This window comes from Natrix helvetica (genome assembly GCF_964273705.1).
Source record: "Natrix helvetica genome assembly, chromosome: 2".
NCBI lineage: Eukaryota > Metazoa > Chordata > Lepidosauria > Squamata > Natricidae > Natrix > Natrix helvetica.
In genome coordinates, this window is record NC_138552.1 from 37648238 (window position 1) to 37669259 (window position 21022).

General features: G+C 39.0%; 1 protein-coding gene across 1 annotated transcript in view; it reads right to left on the reverse strand.

The window, feature by feature from the left end:
• The window catches only part of MCCC2 (methylcrotonyl-CoA carboxylase subunit 2), a 41484-nt gene extending 20462 nt beyond the window's left edge, over positions 1 to 21022 (reverse strand). Inside the window, exons 1-10 of the mRNA XM_081945819.1 lie at positions 20799 to 21022; positions 15948 to 16014; positions 14710 to 14794; positions 13850 to 13951; positions 12614 to 12741; positions 11285 to 11397; positions 7555 to 7668; positions 5816 to 5880; positions 5147 to 5246; positions 2967 to 3062 (exon numbers count right to left, since the gene is read on the reverse strand). Of these exons, the coding sequence (XP_081801945.1) occupies positions 2967 to 3062; positions 5147 to 5246; positions 5816 to 5880; positions 7555 to 7668; positions 11285 to 11397; positions 12614 to 12741; positions 13850 to 13951; positions 14710 to 14794; positions 15948 to 16014; positions 20799 to 20990 (1062 nt within the window). The 5' untranslated portion in view covers positions 20991 to 21022. The remainder of the gene's footprint in view (positions 1 to 2966; positions 3063 to 5146; positions 5247 to 5815; positions 5881 to 7554; positions 7669 to 11284; positions 11398 to 12613; positions 12742 to 13849; positions 13952 to 14709; positions 14795 to 15947; positions 16015 to 20798) is intronic.

Below are 21022 nucleotides of genomic sequence, written 5' to 3' on the forward strand. Positions count from 1 at the left end.
AGCAGTTTGTTTAATTTGGCCTTCGGAAAATTGAAGCTGAAATGTGTATCTAATCATATTACCTGCCACTTCAAGACTTGATTAATTGTGTCAACAGATTTGACAAGAAATGATAGTAAAGAGTTGTGAACTTGGCCTCTTGAAGGAGGCGGTGGTGAGGCCCCTCTTTAAGAAGCCTTCCCTGGACCAAGCTTCTTTAGCCAACTATCGTCCGGTCTCCAACTTTCGCTTTGTAGCAAAGGTTGTTGAGAGTGTGGTAGCACGTCAGCTTCCCCAGTACCTGGATGAAGCTGTCTACCTGGATCCGTTCCAGTCGGGTTTCAGGCCCGGGTACAGCACGGAGACGGCATTGGTCGTGTTGGTCGATGATCTCTGGCGGGCCCGGGACAGGGGCTGCTCCTCTGTCCTGGTCCTATTAGACCTTTCGGCGGCTTTTGATACCATCGACCATGGTATCTTACTGCGACGACTCGGGGGGTTGGGAGTGGGGGGCACCGTTTTACGGTGGTTCTCCTCCTACCTGTCAGATCGGTCACAGTTTGTGTTGACTGGAGGGCAGAGATCGACCCCCAGGTGCGTCACTTGTGGGGTGCCCCAGGGGTCGGTTCTCTCACCCCTCCTGTTCAACATATACATGAAACCGCTGGGCGATATCATCCGTGGTTTTGGGGTACGGTATCATCAATATGCTGATGATACCCAACTTTTCATCCTTACCCTAAACCACCCAAACGATGCCCTCGACGTGATGTCCCGATGCCTGGAGGCTGTGCGGATCTGGATGGGGAGGAACAGGCTCAAGCTCAATCCCTCCAAGACTGAGTGGCTGTGGTTTCCGTCATCCCGATTTGTACATCTTGTCCCATCTTTGATGATAGGGGGAGAAATTTTAGCCCCCTCAGAGAAGGCTTGCAATCTGGGAGTCCTCCTGGATACGCGGCTTAGTTTAGAAGAACACCTGACGGCCGTGACCAGGGGGGCCTTTTATCAGGTTCGCCTGGTACGTCAGTTGCGCCCCTTCCTGGATCGGGATGCTCTGTGCACAGTCACTCATGCCCTCGTCCTTTCTCACCTGGACTACTGCAATGCTCTCTACATAGGGCTGCCCTTGAAGAACACCCGGAGGCTTCAGCTGGTCCAGAATGCGGCCGCGTGGGTTGTCATAGGGGTACCTAGGTGCTCCCATGTTACACCCCTTTTAGGCGGCCTGCACTGGTTGCCGGTTGTTTTCCGGGTGCAATTCAAGGTATTATGACCTTTAAAGCGCTCCATGGCTTAGGCCCAGGGTACCTGCAAGACCACCTACTGCCACCAGTAGCCTCCCACTGTCCACTATGATCCCACAGTGTTGGCCTCCTCAGGGTGCCGTGAGCCAGACAGTGTCGGCTGGTAACCCCCAGGGGGAGAGCCTTCTCTGTGGGAGCGCGTTCCCTCTGGAATGAGCTGCCCCGGAGCTTCGCATAATCCCTGACCTCCGGTCCTTCCGACGCGCCCTAAAAAGTTGGCTTTTCCAGCAAGCCGGCCTGGCCTGTTAATCTTAACTTATTTTAAATGTATTGTCTTTTAAATTCGGTTTGTTTTTAGGATATGTATTTAATTTTTTTTAACTTTTGGGGTGTGTTTTTTTTTAATGTTGTACGCTGCCCTGAGTCCTTTTGGAGAAGGGCGGCATATAAATCCAAACAAACAAACAAACAAACAAACAAACAAGCAGGAGCAGCAGGGGCCTGTTAAAGATAGATGGAATACATATGGCAGTACTTCTGTCCTCAATCTTATTCATCATTATTCCTAAATGCAAAAACTGCGCTAGAAATACAATAATGAGAAAAGTCAGATGTAGCACCTAGCTACTGACACAGTCATAAATAGAATTCCATTTTATACTAATCTAAAATCCATAATTTTAATGGATTGTTTTGGGTTCAGTAAACACAGTTTGAAAGTAAGGTTTCTTGGCTTACTGATGATAGTTTAAGTGATATATAAAGCAGGGTGGATGTTTGTTTCCTGGCTAATTGCTTGTTTGGTTTTATACTTCACTCACAGGTAAAGTTAAAGGATTCCCTCGCACATATGTACTAGTTGTTCCCAACTCTAGGGGGCAGTACTCATCTCTGTTTCAAAGTCAAAGAACCAGCACTGTCCAAAAACCTCTCTGTGGTCATGTGGCCGGCATGACTAAATGGCAAAGGCGCATAGAACGCTGTTACCTACCCACCAAAGGTGGTCCCTATTTTTCTACTTGCATTTTTACATGCTTTCGAACTGCTAGGTTGGCAGAAGCTGGGACAAGTAACGGAAACTCACTTTGTTATGCAGCGCTAGGAACTGCTGAACTGCCGACCTTTCTGATTGACAAGCTCAGTGTCTTAGCCACTGAGCCACCGGATCCCCTTCACCCACATCTTTTCAGATCAAGACATGAATGTTTAAAATGAAAGAACCACTTAAAAAGAAGTAAAATATAAGAACTGCCACAAGGCATGATAATTTTGCTCATCTGCAAGTGTGAATCTGGCTTTGTTTCATCAACTATACTTAAAATAAACAGTTTTATACCATGTTGTGTTATCTTGGGCTCTCACATTCTCAAAACGATCAAAAAAAGAATAACGCAAACTTCCATAATTCATATGATTTTCTTGAGATTAGCCTCCCATATCAAGAACATTAAGCAGTCCCATGGATATGCTGTATGCAGGGGTGAAATCATCTTACCTTCGCTACCAGTTCACAAATGTGAGCACACCCTCTACCTCCGCGCATGCGCAGGAGCTTCCACGCATGTGCAGAGCATCAAAAATGGGACGTGATGACGTCCAGGCAGGTGGGTGGAGCCTCCCGCCACCACCACTACCGGTTCGCCCAAATCAGATAGAACACCACTGCCTATATGCAACCATATGTGTGCGCAAGTATTTGCCTAGGTACAATCTTTTAAAATCATTTTTAGAGAGGTTTACCTCTTTGACATCAAAATTTCTTTTAAGCTGTTCTCCAACTATGCCATACAATTCATCTGGAGGAAACAAAGGTTCTTCTGAGGATTCTACTGTTACCTGAAATAATTGGAAGTACCAAAAAGGAAGACAAGAATTACAAGGGAATTCAGGCATACATCAGTTTTGCACACTGACTACACGTTCTCCTTTTCTACAAGCCCAGATTAAAAAATTGTCAATATTCAGTATGAAATTTAAATTTACTCTAAATTTTAGATTGCCGTTCTCCTCCAGATACCTCCAATACAGTATTCATATATTTAAATCAAGTTTATTGATTTAATCAGACCCAAGTTAGAAGAGTAAAAATGGGGTTCTTGATTATAGATGTATTTTCTTTATCCCATGAGTTTTATCACCACCCACAATTCAAGGAATACATGACTTCACAAAATTACAACCTCAACAAACAAGAGTGGAAAGTGAGATAATGTTTGAAACAAGTGGAATATGGAGGTAAGAGGCTACAGTAGGGGTTAGCAATCTTTTTAGGCACATATTTGGATCACACAATTCACAATCGTTCCCAAAAAAAGATTTTTTTAAATAATTATAATATTTTAAAATGGCCCAAAATGTAACCAGATTTTATGTACATTATCTCAGGATCTCAATCTGTATTTATTTTTTAAAAAAAACCAAGAAGCCAAAATCTAGCATCTACAAGCCACCAAGGCTCCAATTTTTGGACTCACATTGAATATTATCTGGTTTATAAGCCAAGCTTGATTATTGATTTGAATTGGAAATAATATAACATTCAGTCGAGCTACTTGGTGTAACCATTACGCTAAGAGCAAAATGTGCAGTTTGTAGGCCACATGCATCCTTCAAGAAGGTGGTGAATGACCTACAGTGCCCCTTCCCACACCTCTAGCTAACCAATTGTGGTGGCAACTCCATCACTAAGCAAGGCAGCTGTATAACGAAACATCATGTGGCTTTAGCTGACTTACCATGTCAGTTCCAATTGTGATTATTCAGCAAATCACCTGTGGTCATTAAGCATAACATCTCCCAACCATAATTTATGACTTCTAACCAACTTCCCCACTGACTTTGTCTGTCAGAAACCAGGGGTGGAGATTACAAATGGTAACCACAAGGTGATGTGATAGCTTCAAGTTTGAGAATCAGTCATAAATCTCCTTTTTCAGCACAATAGTAACCTCAAATGGTTGCTGAATGAACAGTCAATAAACAAGGACTAGCTGTACTGTACTTTCCTTCACTTTCCATATTTCCATTTGCTACTTCCACTTCTGTTTCCACCACTACCCTTTTCTACTTGCTTCCTATCTACCAATGCACGGTTTCTCTCCGATTCCCATGTCACCTTGCATAATATAAAGACAAGTTGCACTTCATATCCCAACTCAAAAAAGTCCTTTGGTTTGGTTGACAGCTTTTTCTAGCTTGCACAGCAGCTTTAATGGTATGTGGGAATGACCTTGGGGAACAAGGCAAAGAAATGAAGCCAAGGAAACAGCCAGACAAATGCATTAGTCTGATCATGTTTAGCCCGCAATTACATAATTAAAAAAAATACTTCTTGTGAGTTATGCAGTCTCTGCCAGCATGCAATATGATTTGGGGGCTGGGTATGGGCATCTCCTTAATGCTGGGTGTCCAAATTTGGGAACTTTTAAGACTTGGCTGGGAAATTCTGGGAGTTGAAGTCCACAAGTCTTAAAAGTTCCCAAGTTTGGACACCCCTGCATTAATGCAAACCCATATATTCTTAGGATATCATTCAAGCCCTGGAAAAAAATACTTTTTAGGGGGATTTACGTATTAATTTATTAAATTTATATGCCACCCATCTTGTAGCAAATACTTATAACATCTCTCAAAGTGTAGCAGGCCTCCAATATAATGACACTGTATTAAGTGGCAGAGTTGAAAACAGAAATGGTTCATTCAAGGGCTGGAAGGAAAAAAGAGCAGAAGAAAGTGCACAGGAGTTGCACTTTCTGCAATGCACTTTTAACTACCTTTAAGGAATCAGCTGAATCATGCCGGAAGTGAAACAGCTTTAAATTCATACTTTTCTCTTAACTACGCCAGTAAACACATAACGCAGCATAGCATCTTTATGTAAGTTCTGATACATCCTTAATCAAAGAAAAATGCACACTCACATCAACTTTCTTCTTGTAATTCAAACTTCTCACCACTTTTCTAGCCAAGTGGAGTGCATGATTATCATCCAAAGCATAGTGATCGGTTACACCGGATTTCCTGCAGATTTAAAAATCAAAGCTATAGTATGTCAGAAATTGTGTTTACGTGATCTCGGGAAAACGGCAATAGCCAGAACTCTGAGGACTACAGTTGTAAGTCCCCCTTGTTCCATACTGTCATAACTTTGAACTTCAAGGAACAAGGGGTCATAACCAGGGGTGGGATTCTATCAGTTCGGGCAAACCGGTAGCTCCGCCAATCAGCTGGAAGCGAACCGGTTCGCTCTGACAATCAGCTGGGCCTGCACGCCCCTGTGCTATACTGACCTTTATTCCCTTTTCTGAAGCCCAGCTGATAGGCGCAGCAGAGCAGATTGCTGCACCTCAGCTGTTCTACACCGAAGCTGCAGTAGAAGGTACGTTTTCAAACGCACTATGTGCGTGCGTGAAGCAAGCCGGTTGTTACATCGGTTGAATCCCACCACTGGTCATAACGCAAGGACTAACAGTATTTCACCAGGGGAGTGGTAGCAGACAATTCCACAACCATTTCGAACAGGATAACAGCTAGTATGACGAAAAACTATTGCAATCCAAACTATTGGTGGAAAGAAGTGCTTATTTTACCTGCAGTGAAGATCAGCACCTCCAAGATCCTCTGCTGATACCTGTTCCCCAGTTGCTGCTTTTACCTAAAAATGAAAACTAAAGCTGAGCACTTCCAAATGTACTTGTGCTGTTATGTTTGACACGCACTCTGTTTTAAAGCTAAGAAGGAAAGAAAAAGACCAGAACAAATCATCTCCAGAAGCCAACACCCAGATAAGCAAGAATTCACACAAGGCAAACAATCAAGCAGAAAACAATATCCAAATCAAGAAGAAAATCATACCTCCACTCAACACCGGCAGGGCAAGCTATTGTATAGAAATAGGGAATAAACCAAAATCCCTTCTAACACTGATGATATTGCCTAGTCAAGTAATGAAATCTCTGTAAGCAAATAACCAAGCTTAGAAAGCACCAAGGACAATATTTCAACCTTGAGCTACACCTATTTTCTTCTATTGCTATCTGTCTATCTGTAAGAAGATATAAATGCAATTATTGTTATTAGCTGCTTGCCCTTATTTCCCATTATTGTTCAAGTAAATAATATCCTCACATGAAAAGCCCTTGATTTTGGAAAAAAAATGTTGAGAATTAATCAGTAACTCTGGTTCTTTCCTATTTTTCTAAACTGACATAATTAGTGCTTAAAATTCAACAGGAGATTAAATAACAGATTAATTAAGGGCCAAATTATAGAGCTTCATTATCCAAGAATTGTTATTGATTTTCGAGGTCTGCTTTTGCTGATACTTTGCACAGGAAAACTATTCCATTCCACATCAAGCAACTATGTTTGCAAAACAAGCAATGCAAAATACATGTTTTATCTCTCCTGCCAATATATTTTGAGCAAAAATGTCATTCAAATATATTTCAATAGAGCTTCCCTCCCCCAAATCTAGAAATAATGTTTATATTTAAAATAAAATAACTAATAATTACAAACTACTTAACTGTATTTCTCAAAAATAGGTTAGCAAATCATTGCAAAATGGCAAAAAATATTAATTTATCAAACAAATAAGGACAAAAATAATTACTTATCTATTATTTAAATGTGCTAGTGCTGTCACACGCTGAGATGTTTCCCCCTATTTGTTATTTTATATATCTTTAAGTAAAATGACATTCTATATATAAAATTAAAGCAGTATTTCATGCAGACCACTTAAATGGCAAGTTTAAGTTTAGTTAAAATGCAGCTTGTTTATGATTCCTTGGATACTACAAGATGTTTTCTCCTAATATAAGAACCACCAGGATTTCCCCCCATTTACAAGAAATGCAGAAGACATCCGAATCCATAATAGTTGACAAAAAATGTGGATTTTAAAAAAATCAGCCCAGCCCTGCTGTTGAAGTAAAAATGATGATGCCTTCAAATTATGTTTAAATTCCTAGTGACATTATGGACACCTCCATAAATTTTTCCCAAAGCAATTGGGAAGTGATTTGTCACCGTCTCCTTCTAGGAGTGATTTTTTTAAAAAAATTTCTTAGCCTAGTTTTCAGTTCTGGCATTTCTTGTAGTCTAAGTAGTAACTCGGTCTGATCTTGGAGAGTTTTACTTGGTGTGTTTTACTGAGTCAGCCAGATTCTAAGCAACCACAATATATAAAATATTTTGGTATTTAACAAAATATTGATTTTTGCAAACCCTAGTTGTTATAGTGAAACCTACAATACGGTTATATGATATTTATCTGCTTTTAAAAAGGAAGCCTTTACTAATCCTTTGAAAATACTTCACTCACCAATGGAGGTCCACCCAAAAATATTGTTCCCTGCTTTCCAACAATTATACTTTCATCAGCCATTGCTGGGACATAAGCCCCTCCAGCTGTGCATGAGCCCATAACTACTGCAATCTGGAAAAAAAAGCCAAAGATGATTTATAAGAAATCAAATCTATGTATCACGTGTTTTCAGTCTAAGAATCAAATGCATAGCAAACCTAATTCTTCCCTTATGTATACAAACCAAAATAATTGACTACTCTGGAAAGCAACAGTTATCCTAAGGCAGGGGTGGGGAACTGTGGCTCTTTTGCGACTTGTGGACTTCAACTCCCAGAATTCCAGAACCAACATAGCTGCCTCAGGAATTCTGGGAGTTGAAGTCCACAAGTCGCAAAAGAGCCACAGTTCCCCAGCCCTGTCCTAAGGTAATTCCATTGAACAAGTGGGGTAGCTTCAACCGTCAGCTAGAACAAGACTATGGAATCTCTGCTTCAGAACCAAGAATCAGCAACCATCAGCAGCTAAAATGCCTGTGAGCACCTCAGATTTCCATTCCAAGATCATTTTTAAAAGTTCATAATTAACTTTTCAACATTCCTTTAGGCACCAAGTTTCTTTGGAAAGTCAACTTTAACTTCAGGAAAGCACAGTGGAGTATGAACTATGTTTCTTTTGGTCTCTACATTGCAGCCACTCATCTTAGATCATATTGTTGCAATGACTTTGACTTCTTCTAAGCTACTTTAAAAGCGGGTGCAATGCCTCAGCAGTTAAGAAGCTGAGCTTGTCAGCCAGAAGGCTGACAGCCCAAGTTTGAGACAGGAGCACTGCACAACAGGGCGAGCTTCCATTTTTGTGCCAGGTCCTGCCCATCTAGCAGTTCAAAAGCATGAAGGTAACAGCGTTCCGTGTTTCACCACATGCTCTGCACTGCAGTAGTTGTCATGCTGACCACATGGCCACAGAAACATTTTTGGACAACTCTGGCTCCATCAGCTAAGAAATGGAGATGAGCACCAACCCTAGAGTTAGACACAACTGGAGAGGGGAAACTTTTACCTTTACCTTTAGGTTTCTTTAGGATCCAGTCATGGTAAAAATCTAAATTATTATTGTTCCCTTTAAATTTTTGTTATTATGTGAATTATTCTACCTCTCTTGTGAGTTCTTTTACTTTGGCCATTTCTTTCTTTATCAGATTTTTTGTGTTCTTTTTGCGTACTTCTAACCATGTTATCAATACCACCTACGTACACACTTGAATTATTTAATCAACCCTCATTCTTTTAGATGTGCTGATCCTAATCACCTTTCTTCTTAATGAGATTTCCATTCTTATTGTGTATCTGCTATAGAACGGAATTTAACACATCAATAAAGAGGAAAAACAAATGGCAAAGTATGTAACAAAAATGAGTCTTCAAGCTCTGATTAAATGATTTCGTATTTAGTTCAAGAAATTAGTGGGTTATGTTTCATTCTTTTGTGTCACAAAATCATAGAGCTGAAAGGAATCCGTTGGGCCAGTATTTTTCAACCTGGCAACTTTAAGATTTGTGGGTTTCAACTCCCAGAATTCTCCAGCTAGTGGAAGGGAATTCTGGGGCTTGAAGACCCCACATCTTAAAGTTGCCAGGTTGAACAACAATGATTTTTTAGAGCACAGACCACAAATTTCCTGCCCGGTACAGTTCCACCTGCACAAACTTTCACAAGTACTCCATGGGTTGTCACAATAAGGCTGCCTCTTTTTAAACTAATCTAAGGTTAGAAAGCAACAGACCATGAGTTCAAGTCCCACCTTAGCCATGAAAGCCAACTGGGTGACATTGAGCCAGTCATACTCTCTCAGCCCAACTCACTTCACAAGGTTGTTGGGGGGGGGGGGAATAGGAGGAAGGTGTGTTGGACATGTTTTTAGCCTTATTTGTAAAAATAATAAATGTGAGATATAAATGAACAAACAAACAAATGAATAAAATCCATCTCCAGCCTGCCAGAGGGGACAGTTTCAGCAAGAGAGCTGAGACTACTTGCACCTGATCTCTCTTTTAAAAATGTCGTTCTTCTTGCCCTCAGTTTTCAACTCAGTCATTTGTTTGCTACTGTCTGTAAATAAGTCATTTCAAAACAATGCCTACTTAAAACACCCGGTGACACATTTTTCTACCTAAACGTTCTCTAATTTTTCTCTCCTATGTAAATGGAAAGAGCATTATCTATTCTTCTTACCTTTATAATAGATGGAACTTTTCCCCCCCCTTCACTTGTGTTTTAACATCAAAAGGACTGTCAGGTCTTTCTTTCTACTATGATCTAAGCTTGTGCCTCACTATTTCTTTTAAACTGGCAAAATAGAGATTCAAGAGATACAGATTATCTCTTCCTGCAATATTTGGGTGTTCCTAGTGGAACTTAAATTAATGATTTGCACTTAAATCTGTGTCCCTTCATTAGCTATGGCTGTTTTTTTTCATTAGTTTAATTTTTCCTATTGATCCTTCCCAAATATGTCTGGGAAATAATTTATAATCAATGCATTATTTTGTCAAGGGACAGAGGAGTTTAAAAAAAAGCAATATGACAACCACACAATCCTCTTTTTTATATGTTATTATGCAGGTTAAAAAAGGGACAGACTTTAATTATTCAATTGCAGATCCCATCTTGACTTTTTTAACCTATCTGTTGTCCCTCTTCATTCATTCATTCTTTTAAAAGTTGATAAATCTGTTTACTTCTCATACAGAGAAACCTGCTACTTCATGTCTTATTTAGAACTACAATTGTATCTTTTTCTATTACGTCTACCACCTATTCACCACTATTCACATAGTCATATAATCCATATTATGAATATTTTTTCCAAAATTAAATAACCCAATTTATTTTTCTTTTTTTGCTCTAATTTGGCCACTTATATTGGAAATTCAATTCTGACAATAGACTATATTGAGTCTCAGTCTTTGTACCTGTCCATTGCCAAGGTGCATTCCTAGATATCATCCCACCACTGTATCTGAGAAACATTGGCACTTTGATTGCCAAATGGGATGGGTAATGCCAAAGTGATATAGAATAGAATAGAATAGAATAGAATAGAATAGAATAGAATAGAATAGAATAGAATAGAATAGAATTATTTATTGGCCAAGTGTGAAATGGACACACAAGGAATTTGTCTTTGGTGCATATGCTCTTAGTGTACCTAAAAAGACAAAGTGCATTCATCAAGAATCATAAGGTACAACACTTAATGATAGTCATAGGGTACAAAGAAGCAATCAGGAAACAATCAATATCAATATAAATCATAAGGATACAAGCAACAAAGTTACTTTATATAAGTTACAGAATATAAGTTACAGAAAGTCTTTATTTTGCAACAGCTTTATTTAATTTACATGTATGGCCTTTGCAAAGGACAGCTGAAATAAGATAATAAGCACAGCTGCAATTTCACTTAGTGACCACTTCGCTTAATGACCAATTGCTGGTCTCAATTGTGATTGCTAAATGAAGATAATCTGTATCAGTTTTAAGAAAAAGTTCAAAGAATCAAGAATTCTTGACAAATATTTGCCTTGAAGACATTAGAAGTCATAACTTTGCAGACTCACAGATGCCTATTGGAAACCATTTACACAGTTCTCAGTTCCAAATAATCCACATGCTCTCCACTAGTATTCATAAACTTCATATTTGACACCAATACTTTTCTGCTTTTGTACTTAAATAAAATTACCTGTGGAATTCTTTGGGAGGACATGACTGCTTGATTATAAAAAATCCTACCAAAGTGATCACGGTCAGGAAACACTTCCGCCTGGCGAGGCAAGTTGGCACCTCCTGAATCAACTAAGATCAAATAAAATTTGAGCATTAATAATTGGCATTTCAGTTAAATCTTATTTAAAAGTATTCCTTAGAGGAAGCAATACCATAGACAGGTCTGGAGGAGGAAATTAAAAAGCAGATTTGTTTCTCTGCCCAACATTCATAATCTGCCATTGTCATTGCTACAAGGCAAACAGGAGCTCTTGGTGGGCAGTTACTTGGATGAAGGAATTCCCTCACCATCAATCCACAATCCATAATCTAAACCACCTCTAAATCCTACAAACAAAGAGAAGAACCCCAGGTGGAAGATGGAACAGCAAGCCAGTTTTAGTGCAATCATGGATTGCTTAAGGCTATTCTTTTCATTCCTTTCAGCTGTCCATTAGATGTGACTGTCATCATTTTATTGAACAGTGAAACAAAATATTGAAACACAGTTAGAAGATATTATTGCAGTGGAGATGTAATACTGTACTGTTTCACAAACTACAACACAGTATATTCTAAATTCAACTTCTGCATAGTTATTCCACCCATGTTATTTTTGGGGTATTATGAGCAACAGTAAGTCTTGTTTATTGCTCAACAACATTGTTTAAACTTTCAAACCAGAAGTGCTGATTCTATCTCGGCTCCAGGAAATATGTCAGTGTTTAAGGATGCTTATCCAGCAAGCTATGTTAGATTTTTTCAACCTTGGCAAATTTAAGACACATGAATTTAAATTCCTAGAATTCCCAGGCCAGCATATGAAGTCCACATATCTTAAGGTTGCCAAGGTTGAGAAATGTTGATCTATGTTCTATGTATACTCTATAATTTATAGCTATTATTATATTATTATTCATTATTACTATTCTGTTTTTTTTAAAAAATACTCAGCATTTGGCTTTAAAAATCATTCCCACAGCCCTTAACACATCAGGCTCTTGGTTGAGTATAGTTTTCCATCATAAGTAAATTAGCAGACATCAGACATTATAACAAACCATTATCCTTGCAACTCCAGATTTTCAAAATCAGTTCAACCCAATGTCCTATATTGGTTTCCATTCAATTATAAATCATGTTTTGTCAACTCAAAGATAAGTCTGTTAATTACTTGAATTATATATTCTGCCACTAAATTAGAAAGTAGTGTGGCTTTACAGCCAATTGCTGGGTACAGTAGACACTGTGTGTTATAACAATAGTCTCTTACAAAATAAAACCTGCCTCAAAATTTAATGCTTACCTAAGTAGACACAAGGAAGATGATTTTGCATTGCAACTTCTTGAGCACGTAGATGCTTCTTTACAGTAATTGGATAATAAGTTCCACCTTTGACAGTAGCATCATTCGCAATAATCAAACACTCCACTCTGAAATTCAGCTTTTATTAGTTAATTGAGAACATTGAATATTAATTGTGTGATTAAAATTAATGAAATTTTCTTTAAAATGTGAGCTGACATTGGCAGTTCCAAAGAGAGATTCTATTATTATATATGACACTCTTAAACAGGTCCTCACCATGCTGCTTACTACATCTACTGTAACAAACAGAGGATTCTTCTTTTCCTTAGAAGAATCATCCATATTATACATACTGTAACTTTTAAATATAAAAGTTATCAGACACTGTTGAAAAGGCTCTATTATAATTCATATGAAATAAGTGAGAAGCATTTCCAGCCAGCAGAACAACTGACACTTCCAGACACAGAAAAAGGTTAAGAATATTGTAAAGCTAAAATGCTGAATGACAACTATCACTATCCTTCTAAATCCTATAATCCTACACGTTATTTATCAATTAATTATTTTTCACATTTTTGAATTACCTATGTCCCACAGAGAGGGATTATAGGCAGATGTACAATAAAACAATTAAATCATTATTTAACGCCTTGATTGTTCTAACAGCAACAAAAGTATCTGTCAGTGTTTTATACATTACTATACAGCCATGACAGATATTTTGTGGCATTGTTGCTGTTACTGGACTACTACTCCTAGCATTGTTCACCTTTGGTCATCCTGGTTGCCTGGTACAATCCTAGCTGGGCTAATAGAACTTGTAGTTTACCAAGTCAGATGGGACACAATCATCTACATATTAAATTACAACTTCTTCAGATGCATTAATATAAACCAGCCCCATTTGAATCATTTCTTCTTGTTTGATATGGAGTGATGGCTTAACGTGGGGATGAAGTTCTCTGGCTTTCCAGTTATCTTGTTCAACTACACTTTTTAACAGTCATTGGCAACAAGGACAAGTTGGGACTGGCCTACCTACCTAACCATGAAGCTCAATAAAGGTTTGATAATTTCTCAACAATACAAACTGCTCAGTAGAATTGCCAATATACAATGGTAATACAATACTTCTGAATATCAATGACTCATACGAGAAAGGAAAGGAAATTAAAATACCACAGTAAAAAGCAGAAATGAAACCAACAATATAGCAATAGCTGTTCTCACCCTGATACTCGCCCAATGCCTGTAATGATACCTCCTGCTGGCACTTCTTCATTACCATACAGCTGATAACCTGCAAACTGGGAGAACTCCAGGAATGGCGATCTAGAAAAAAAAGAAGAACATTTTGTAAGTTAATCACATGAAGCATTCTTACCTGATTATTATTAGCAGTTGTGTACTGTTTAAGTTTGTAATACAATAACCTATGGCTGTGAAGGTTGGACCATAAGAAAGACTGAGCGCCAAAGAATTGAAGCCTTTGAGCAATGGTCCTGGAGAAGACTCCTTTGAGTCCCTTGGACTGCAAGGCAATCAAACCGGACAGTCCTAGAGGAGATCAACCCTGACTGCTCAGATCCTGAAGATGAAACTCAAATACTTTGGCTTCCTAATGAGAAGGAACGACTCACTGGAGAAGAGGCAAAGATTGAGGGCAAAAGAAGAAGGGGACAACAGAGAATGAGGTGGCTGGATGGAGTCACTGAAGCAGTAGGCGTGAACTTAAATGGACTGCAGAGGATGGTAGAGGACAGGAAGGCCTGGAGGAACATTGTCCAAAGAGTCGCGATGGGTCGGACACAACTTCGCAACTAACAACAACAACAATAACCTAACTCTAAAAGAACATTGACTTATTTTGGAATTTTATCCCACTTTTCTAATTCTGACCAGGGAATAGTCACAGTGACCACTACACACATTATTACTAAAAATGCACAGTATATGTAAATGATAATTTTAACTGATTCCAAAAGCATAAGCATCTCTGGTAATTTGAAAGCATCTAATAGTAAAACAGAAAAACTGGAAACGTATGCATCTTATGTTAAAACAGTTACAATGAATCAGCAAGTACCTACCCAGGATCAATAAGTCTATCAACTCTCTCTCTAGGTAACAATTTGCCTCTTGATGTGTGCAGGTTCCGTGACTTCTCTCCACCACCTATCAGGCAAGGTCTTTGATCATTTCAATGTTTGCCATATATATAAACATTTACCAAGTAGACATGCATAAACATGTTATATTATTCTCTGATTATTTCATTAATGCTTAATTTCACTTCTTGTAATACCAATGCAATATTTCCTGTTATTATGCAAATGCAATCAATACCACTCCTCTCACACAAGAAGACTTTTGGAAAACACAACAAAGAACACCAAATATCTCAGTTGTGAGACTTAAACAGTAGAAAGAAGCATATATAGATATACAATGATATCTTCTATAGCAGCCCCCAGTATAGGTGAACATGCTATCCCAGAGGTATAGCTTCTGCCCTACTGACATTACAGTATGCCTTTGACCTGCAAGATTTTGAGAAAAAAATAGTTTTCTTTATTGTTATGTTTGTGTTATTTCTATTGTTTTGGGTCAATTTAGAAAAAAAATCTATAGAAAGAGCCAGCGTATTTATGGCAGCTCACCTTCTTGTTCGGAATTAATTTTAGATGTCTCTGTAGCAGAAATTGAAATACAGTATATGATAGCAATCAATGAAGACATCATAGATTGAATATTAAATGTGTATCTATACCCAGAAACCACAAAATTGAAAGAAAGACCAAAATTGGAAGATGAGGAAATTCTACAATGGGACCAACCACCAAGAATACTCAATGGCTACAGAACATAACTATCGGTAAGAGAATTGTTGCTCCTGAACTCTTACTTTTTGTAATAATCTTTTTACATATACTTGTCATTTCTTTTTTCCTTTAGTAAGATCTTCCTGAACTCTGCTAACTTATACATACTAGTACTACCATTAGAGTTTTCTCAAATCAACTTTGCCACTCACTTTAACTCTCTATCTCTCCTGTATGTTTATTCAAGTCCAATGGCCCAGAGATAGGAATGAACCTTTAATACAAATTAAATCATTAAATTACACTTAGTATTTTAAGGCTTTCAATATCACTCTAAAGCTGTGTTGGACTGGACTGCTGATTGGGAAATATGGGAGCTTTAATTCAATATAGTCAGAGACAACAAGCTGGGAAAGACTGTTTTAAACACTGTTAGATTTGGGAACCAAACAATCAGACTCTAATATGAGATACTGTAACAAGAAAAAGAATGCATTCATACATACCTAATCTAATTTTTTCAGATTGTCTTTTCAGCTCTGTTACTAAAGCTTTCATTCGCTCATAATTTTCCTGTGGAGAAATAATTATATGTTAAGGAAATGTACACACTTATCCAAGATGAGTTAGTTAGAAAAAAAATTGAATTAAATATATACTTTTTTTCTCCTGTCCTATATGTATTATTTAAGCTTTATAAGTTACAGTTTCAAAACATATTCTTTAAACATTACTAAATACCGTATTTTTCAGAGTATAAGACGCACCTTTTTCCCCTCAAAAAAGAGGGTGAAAATCTGGGTGCGTCTTATACACTGAATACAGCATTTTTGGCCTACCGAAATCCCATCCCCTTTGCACAAATGGATATGCAGAAGGCTTTGGGAGACCTGCAAAGTGCTCCTGGGGGCTGGGGAGGGCAAAACCGAGCGAAAAACAGGCCTTTTTTTGCTCATTTCTGCCCCCCCAGCTCCCAGGAGCACTCTACAAGCCTTCCAAAGCCTCTGCATGCCTTTCTTTTTTGCGAACAATGGCCCAGTTTTTTGCTCGTTTTTGCCCCCCCCTCCAGCCCCCAGGAGCACTCTACAAGCCTCCCAAAGCGTCTGCAGAGTGCAAAAACTCTTTTTTTAAAAAAATCACCACTTCAAATCATGGTGCATCTTATACTCCGGTGCATCTTATAGTCCGAAAAATACGGTAATTGCAACTGGATATAAAATAATAGATCCATTCTTTTTCATTTTATACATTTTCCTAGGCTGAGAATCCTAATTTACTTCCAAGTAAATTAAGTTTGCCTCCAGGAAAACTTAATGGCCTCAAATGAAGATTCAAGCCTTTTAACAACTATAATGTTTTAAATATACATATTGTTTGTTAAGACCTTCCGAAGTAGTCTGAAATTTTTTGTATGTATGTGAGTTCAGCAATCGCTTGCTCAATTATGCAGCTTAAATGGATTTATTCCAAGATGGTCATGTTAAGATCTATAACAGATTATCCTGGAAAGATAAAATGCTCAGAAGTTACTTGTTTCGAATCCTGGTGTCAAACTTATGTCCATTAATTTTTTTGCACAAAGTTTTGTCTGTTTGTCCTACTTAGAATCCAGAGGGACATTGCAGTATATGTCGCATATATCACATAAAGCAGGGCTGTCAAACCCGTGGCCCACAGGCCAGATGTATCACCTGCTGGCCAAGCCCATGCCCGGTTTAACAAAGGGGAAGAAAGTCCAAATACGTCACGTGACACCACCGTGACTTAAAGGAGTTTGACCCTCTTCACATAGAGGAGGATCTTTTAACCTCTTGAGATTGATGGTGTTAATGTAAAAAAACAGTACCTTGAATTTAACTAGAAATAAACCAATGCAGCTCTCGACATATGCTGTTCTGGGAGCACACAAACTGCCCATGCCACTGCATTCTGTACCAGTTGAAACTAGTAACTTATCACCAATTATATCTATATAAACGAAACTTTGTTCACGATTAAACCAAGGTCAGAATGAGGAACTAAATACTGTATAGAATAATATATGGCATAACGAGCTTGAAACTGTAGATTTGTACAACCAAATAAAAATTATAACTTTATCCAGACAAATGAAAAAAGGCTTATGCATTATAATCAGGATTCAAGGGAATATTTGTGTTAAAATCCTTGAACAAGCAAAAATATTTGAGGGTTTTTTTAGCGTTAAAAAATCCCCAACAATCTCAAAGCTAGATTTTTATTTACAGCAAAGTTAAAGATGTCTGCTTGGAAGATACACAGATGCAGAGATACAAGACTTCTTTGATACAAGATTGTTCAAGCAAGCTTCAGTTACACAATTTCTGGTCCTTCTTTCATGTGTTCAACTCCTTAATTTACATGTGAATCAGCAAAGCACAATAGGCTACTGTTCAACTTGGAAAATTACAAATCCGAACTGAAATTATAGTCTGAAGCAAACTGGCATGCCAATTTGGATGCAACACTAAACAATGATCAACCCAAAATGAAATATTGAGAAAATTTGAATAAATTCAAACTCATTTTTGCAAAGGCCATGAATGGACAGTCTATATAAACTAGATCTTTAAATTTAGATGAATCATATGAAGTAATTGGATTCTTAAATGTTTCTTAATGTCACATGGTCACAGCAAACATAACTGCTTCTATTTCAGTTTGACAATAGAAACTGAGTGTTAACAATTTAATTATTAATCACACAAAGAACATATGCTACAAGTCTGATGCAAGTTCTGTGTATTCAACACGTCTTAGGATTTCAGAAATTAAATGCACACTTACTATCCCACCAAATTACATTTATATCTATTCTATCTCAGAGGTTTATCTTTCACCATCTCTTAAATTTGCAGAGGACAAACAAGAAAGGGCAAATACAGCAAACATCATCTTTTTTCCCCTGCATCTTCTTCAAGTTTGCACCATACTGTGTGTGCAGAGAATTCTGACCAGAGAATTTTCATGTTGGCCCATTTTTGTCAGAGTAAATATGCAACAGTTGTGCTGTAAATGTGCAACAGTTGAGAAACAAGATCATCTTTTTTTCCTGAATGACGTACAAATGAAGTCAAGTAGATTGGTTCTTAGACAAATTGTTCCATTTGATCTTTTCCTCAAATCTTCTTCCTAACCATTTTAAAGACTATATACCTGTGATGGCGAACCTATGGCATGCATGCCCGAAGTGGCACACGGAGCCATGTTACCTGTTACATGTGGCTCCGCCCATTTCTCTTCCGTGGTTCTGGTGCGCATGTGCGTACGACGATCAGCTGTCCTTCATGTGTGCAGCAGTGCCGGAAACTGGAATAGCTGGTCTTCCATTTTCCTGTATAAGCATGTGCACTGGACAGCTAATTGTCATGCGCGCATGCGCATCAGAAACCCAGTAGAGTAGCTTGCTGATATGCATGTGCGTGCCAGAAACTGAAAGTTCATTTTTGGGTGTGCACATGCACCCTGGGTAGCTCCTCTTCCAGGTTGGAGCCCAGATGAGTTCATGTGCGCTCCCTTTTCAGCACTCAATGCTAAAAAGGTTTGCCATCACTGCTATATACTCAGACCATACCCACCATCAGCTCCTACAGAATTCAAGTCACCAACTATTTTCACAGCCTTCCCATTCTCTAACACAGCCTTCCAGACAATCTAATTGCCACAGCCACAAAGCTCTCTATGCATCACTCCTCTCTTTAATTTGACAACCATGTGCTGCTCAGAAGACTAAATATGATCTTCAGTCATTAGCCTGCAGATTCTGTCATGGGAACAAGGCACAGGAACTTAAGCATACATACTCACAAGTAGGACTCGTTTGAAAAATTCTGAAATTAAATTAATTTTGAATTGATTGAAAGACAGGCAGGCTAACTATAAGCAAACCAGAAGACTGTGAGTTCTAGTCCCACCTTACGTATTAAGCCAGGGGTGTCCAAACTTGGCAAGAGAAAGTGACTGGCCCAAGGTCACCCAGTTGGCTTAATGCAGGGGTGTCCAAACTTGGCAACTTTAAGACTTGTGGACTTTAACTCCCAGAATTCCCCAGCCAGCTCCACAAGTCTTAAAGTTGCCAAGTTTGGACACCCCTGCATTAAGCCAACTGGGTGACCTTGGGCCAGTCACTTTCTCTCACCCCAGCTCACATCACAGAGTTGTTGCTGTGGGGAAAATAGGAAGAGAAAGGAGTACCTGGAAAATTAGTTTGCTATGGAAGTTAAGACATCGAGCTAGAAATCAGAAGACTATGATTTCTAGACTATTCTCAGGCACAAAGCTGGCTGGTTGAATTTGAGTCAGCCCCTTTCTATCAGCTCTAGGAAGCAGGCAATGGTAAATCATTTCTGAAAAACTTTGCCAAAAAAAACCCTGCAGGGACTTGTTCATTTAGTCACTAGGCGTGGAAAAAACAGACTTGAAGACACACCCACTCACACAAAAATCCTGATTTAAAGCCTGAGTTTTAAGCCCACTTGTATATATAGCAGAATTTGGGTTGGAACTGGGTCACTTTAGGCAACATAGAACAGTTTGTTGAGTAGTTGAGACTCACAGCAAAGTAAGCACTTTTGGAGGCAAAAAAAATCTACTTTGTTCACGATAAAGTAGATCACTTACTGAAGTCAAAATTGAATTATGAACCTGTCCTTTATTTTTCCAAAAGCAAAAGCAGCATCTCCATCCTCTAGCAACAGTAGCCTAGTTTCCTTTTTGGCTTAGTTTGTCAGTGACAACACTCAGGGAGAAAAAGAGACTGGGGGCGGGGAGGGACTTAATCTAGGTTGAGAACTGGAGATATTTCTGGAAACAATGGAGCCTTAAATGAGAAGAACAAACTGCTGAGAAATACAACCGCTGTAATCTTTCAAGGGATTTTTTGTTAGGTGTATTTTGGCGGCAACATAAATCATAGAAAGGAAAGGAATTCAGAGGAAATCAGGAAATCAGCCTACCGCTTAGGGCAGGGTGTCACTGCAATATCCCTACCAGCTGACCTTCATTCCAGGGCAAGAAGGAGGGAATTGACAAAGCAATGGAGCAGGCAGGGGATCAGTGCTTTAAGACTAGATCAACAAGTCAGTGATCTTTACAATTGCCACTGCCTTTCTGAAGGGTGCACAGTTGGCCAGAGGAGCTGCCCAACTTTTGTTCAGATTTCACTTTTCTCGAGAAACCCGTTCTTCTGTGGAATCATGACTATTATCCATCGGCCCCACATAAAAACAAGAGATCTTACAAAATAAAGAAATAAAAGGCTGGAAGCCCACCCAAAGCCGGCAATGGGTGATCTCCAAGCGCGCTATAAGTCTTCACCACGCTCCTCTTCCTTGGCCTACCTGATAGAGCGGGGAGGCGACATCGGGCTGGGAACCCACAGTGGCCACTTTGTCGCCGTGGTAAGCACGGCCGAGAGCCGCTGCAGCCGCCCGCGGGCAGCCAAAAAGACGGCATCTTAGGCCCGGTAACATCGCTGCTCGGGGGCGCCGGGGGCGCCAAAGGCACGACTTCCCGGGGCTGGAAGTAAGCATGCGGCCCCTCCCACGCCGGAGCCAATGGAAGG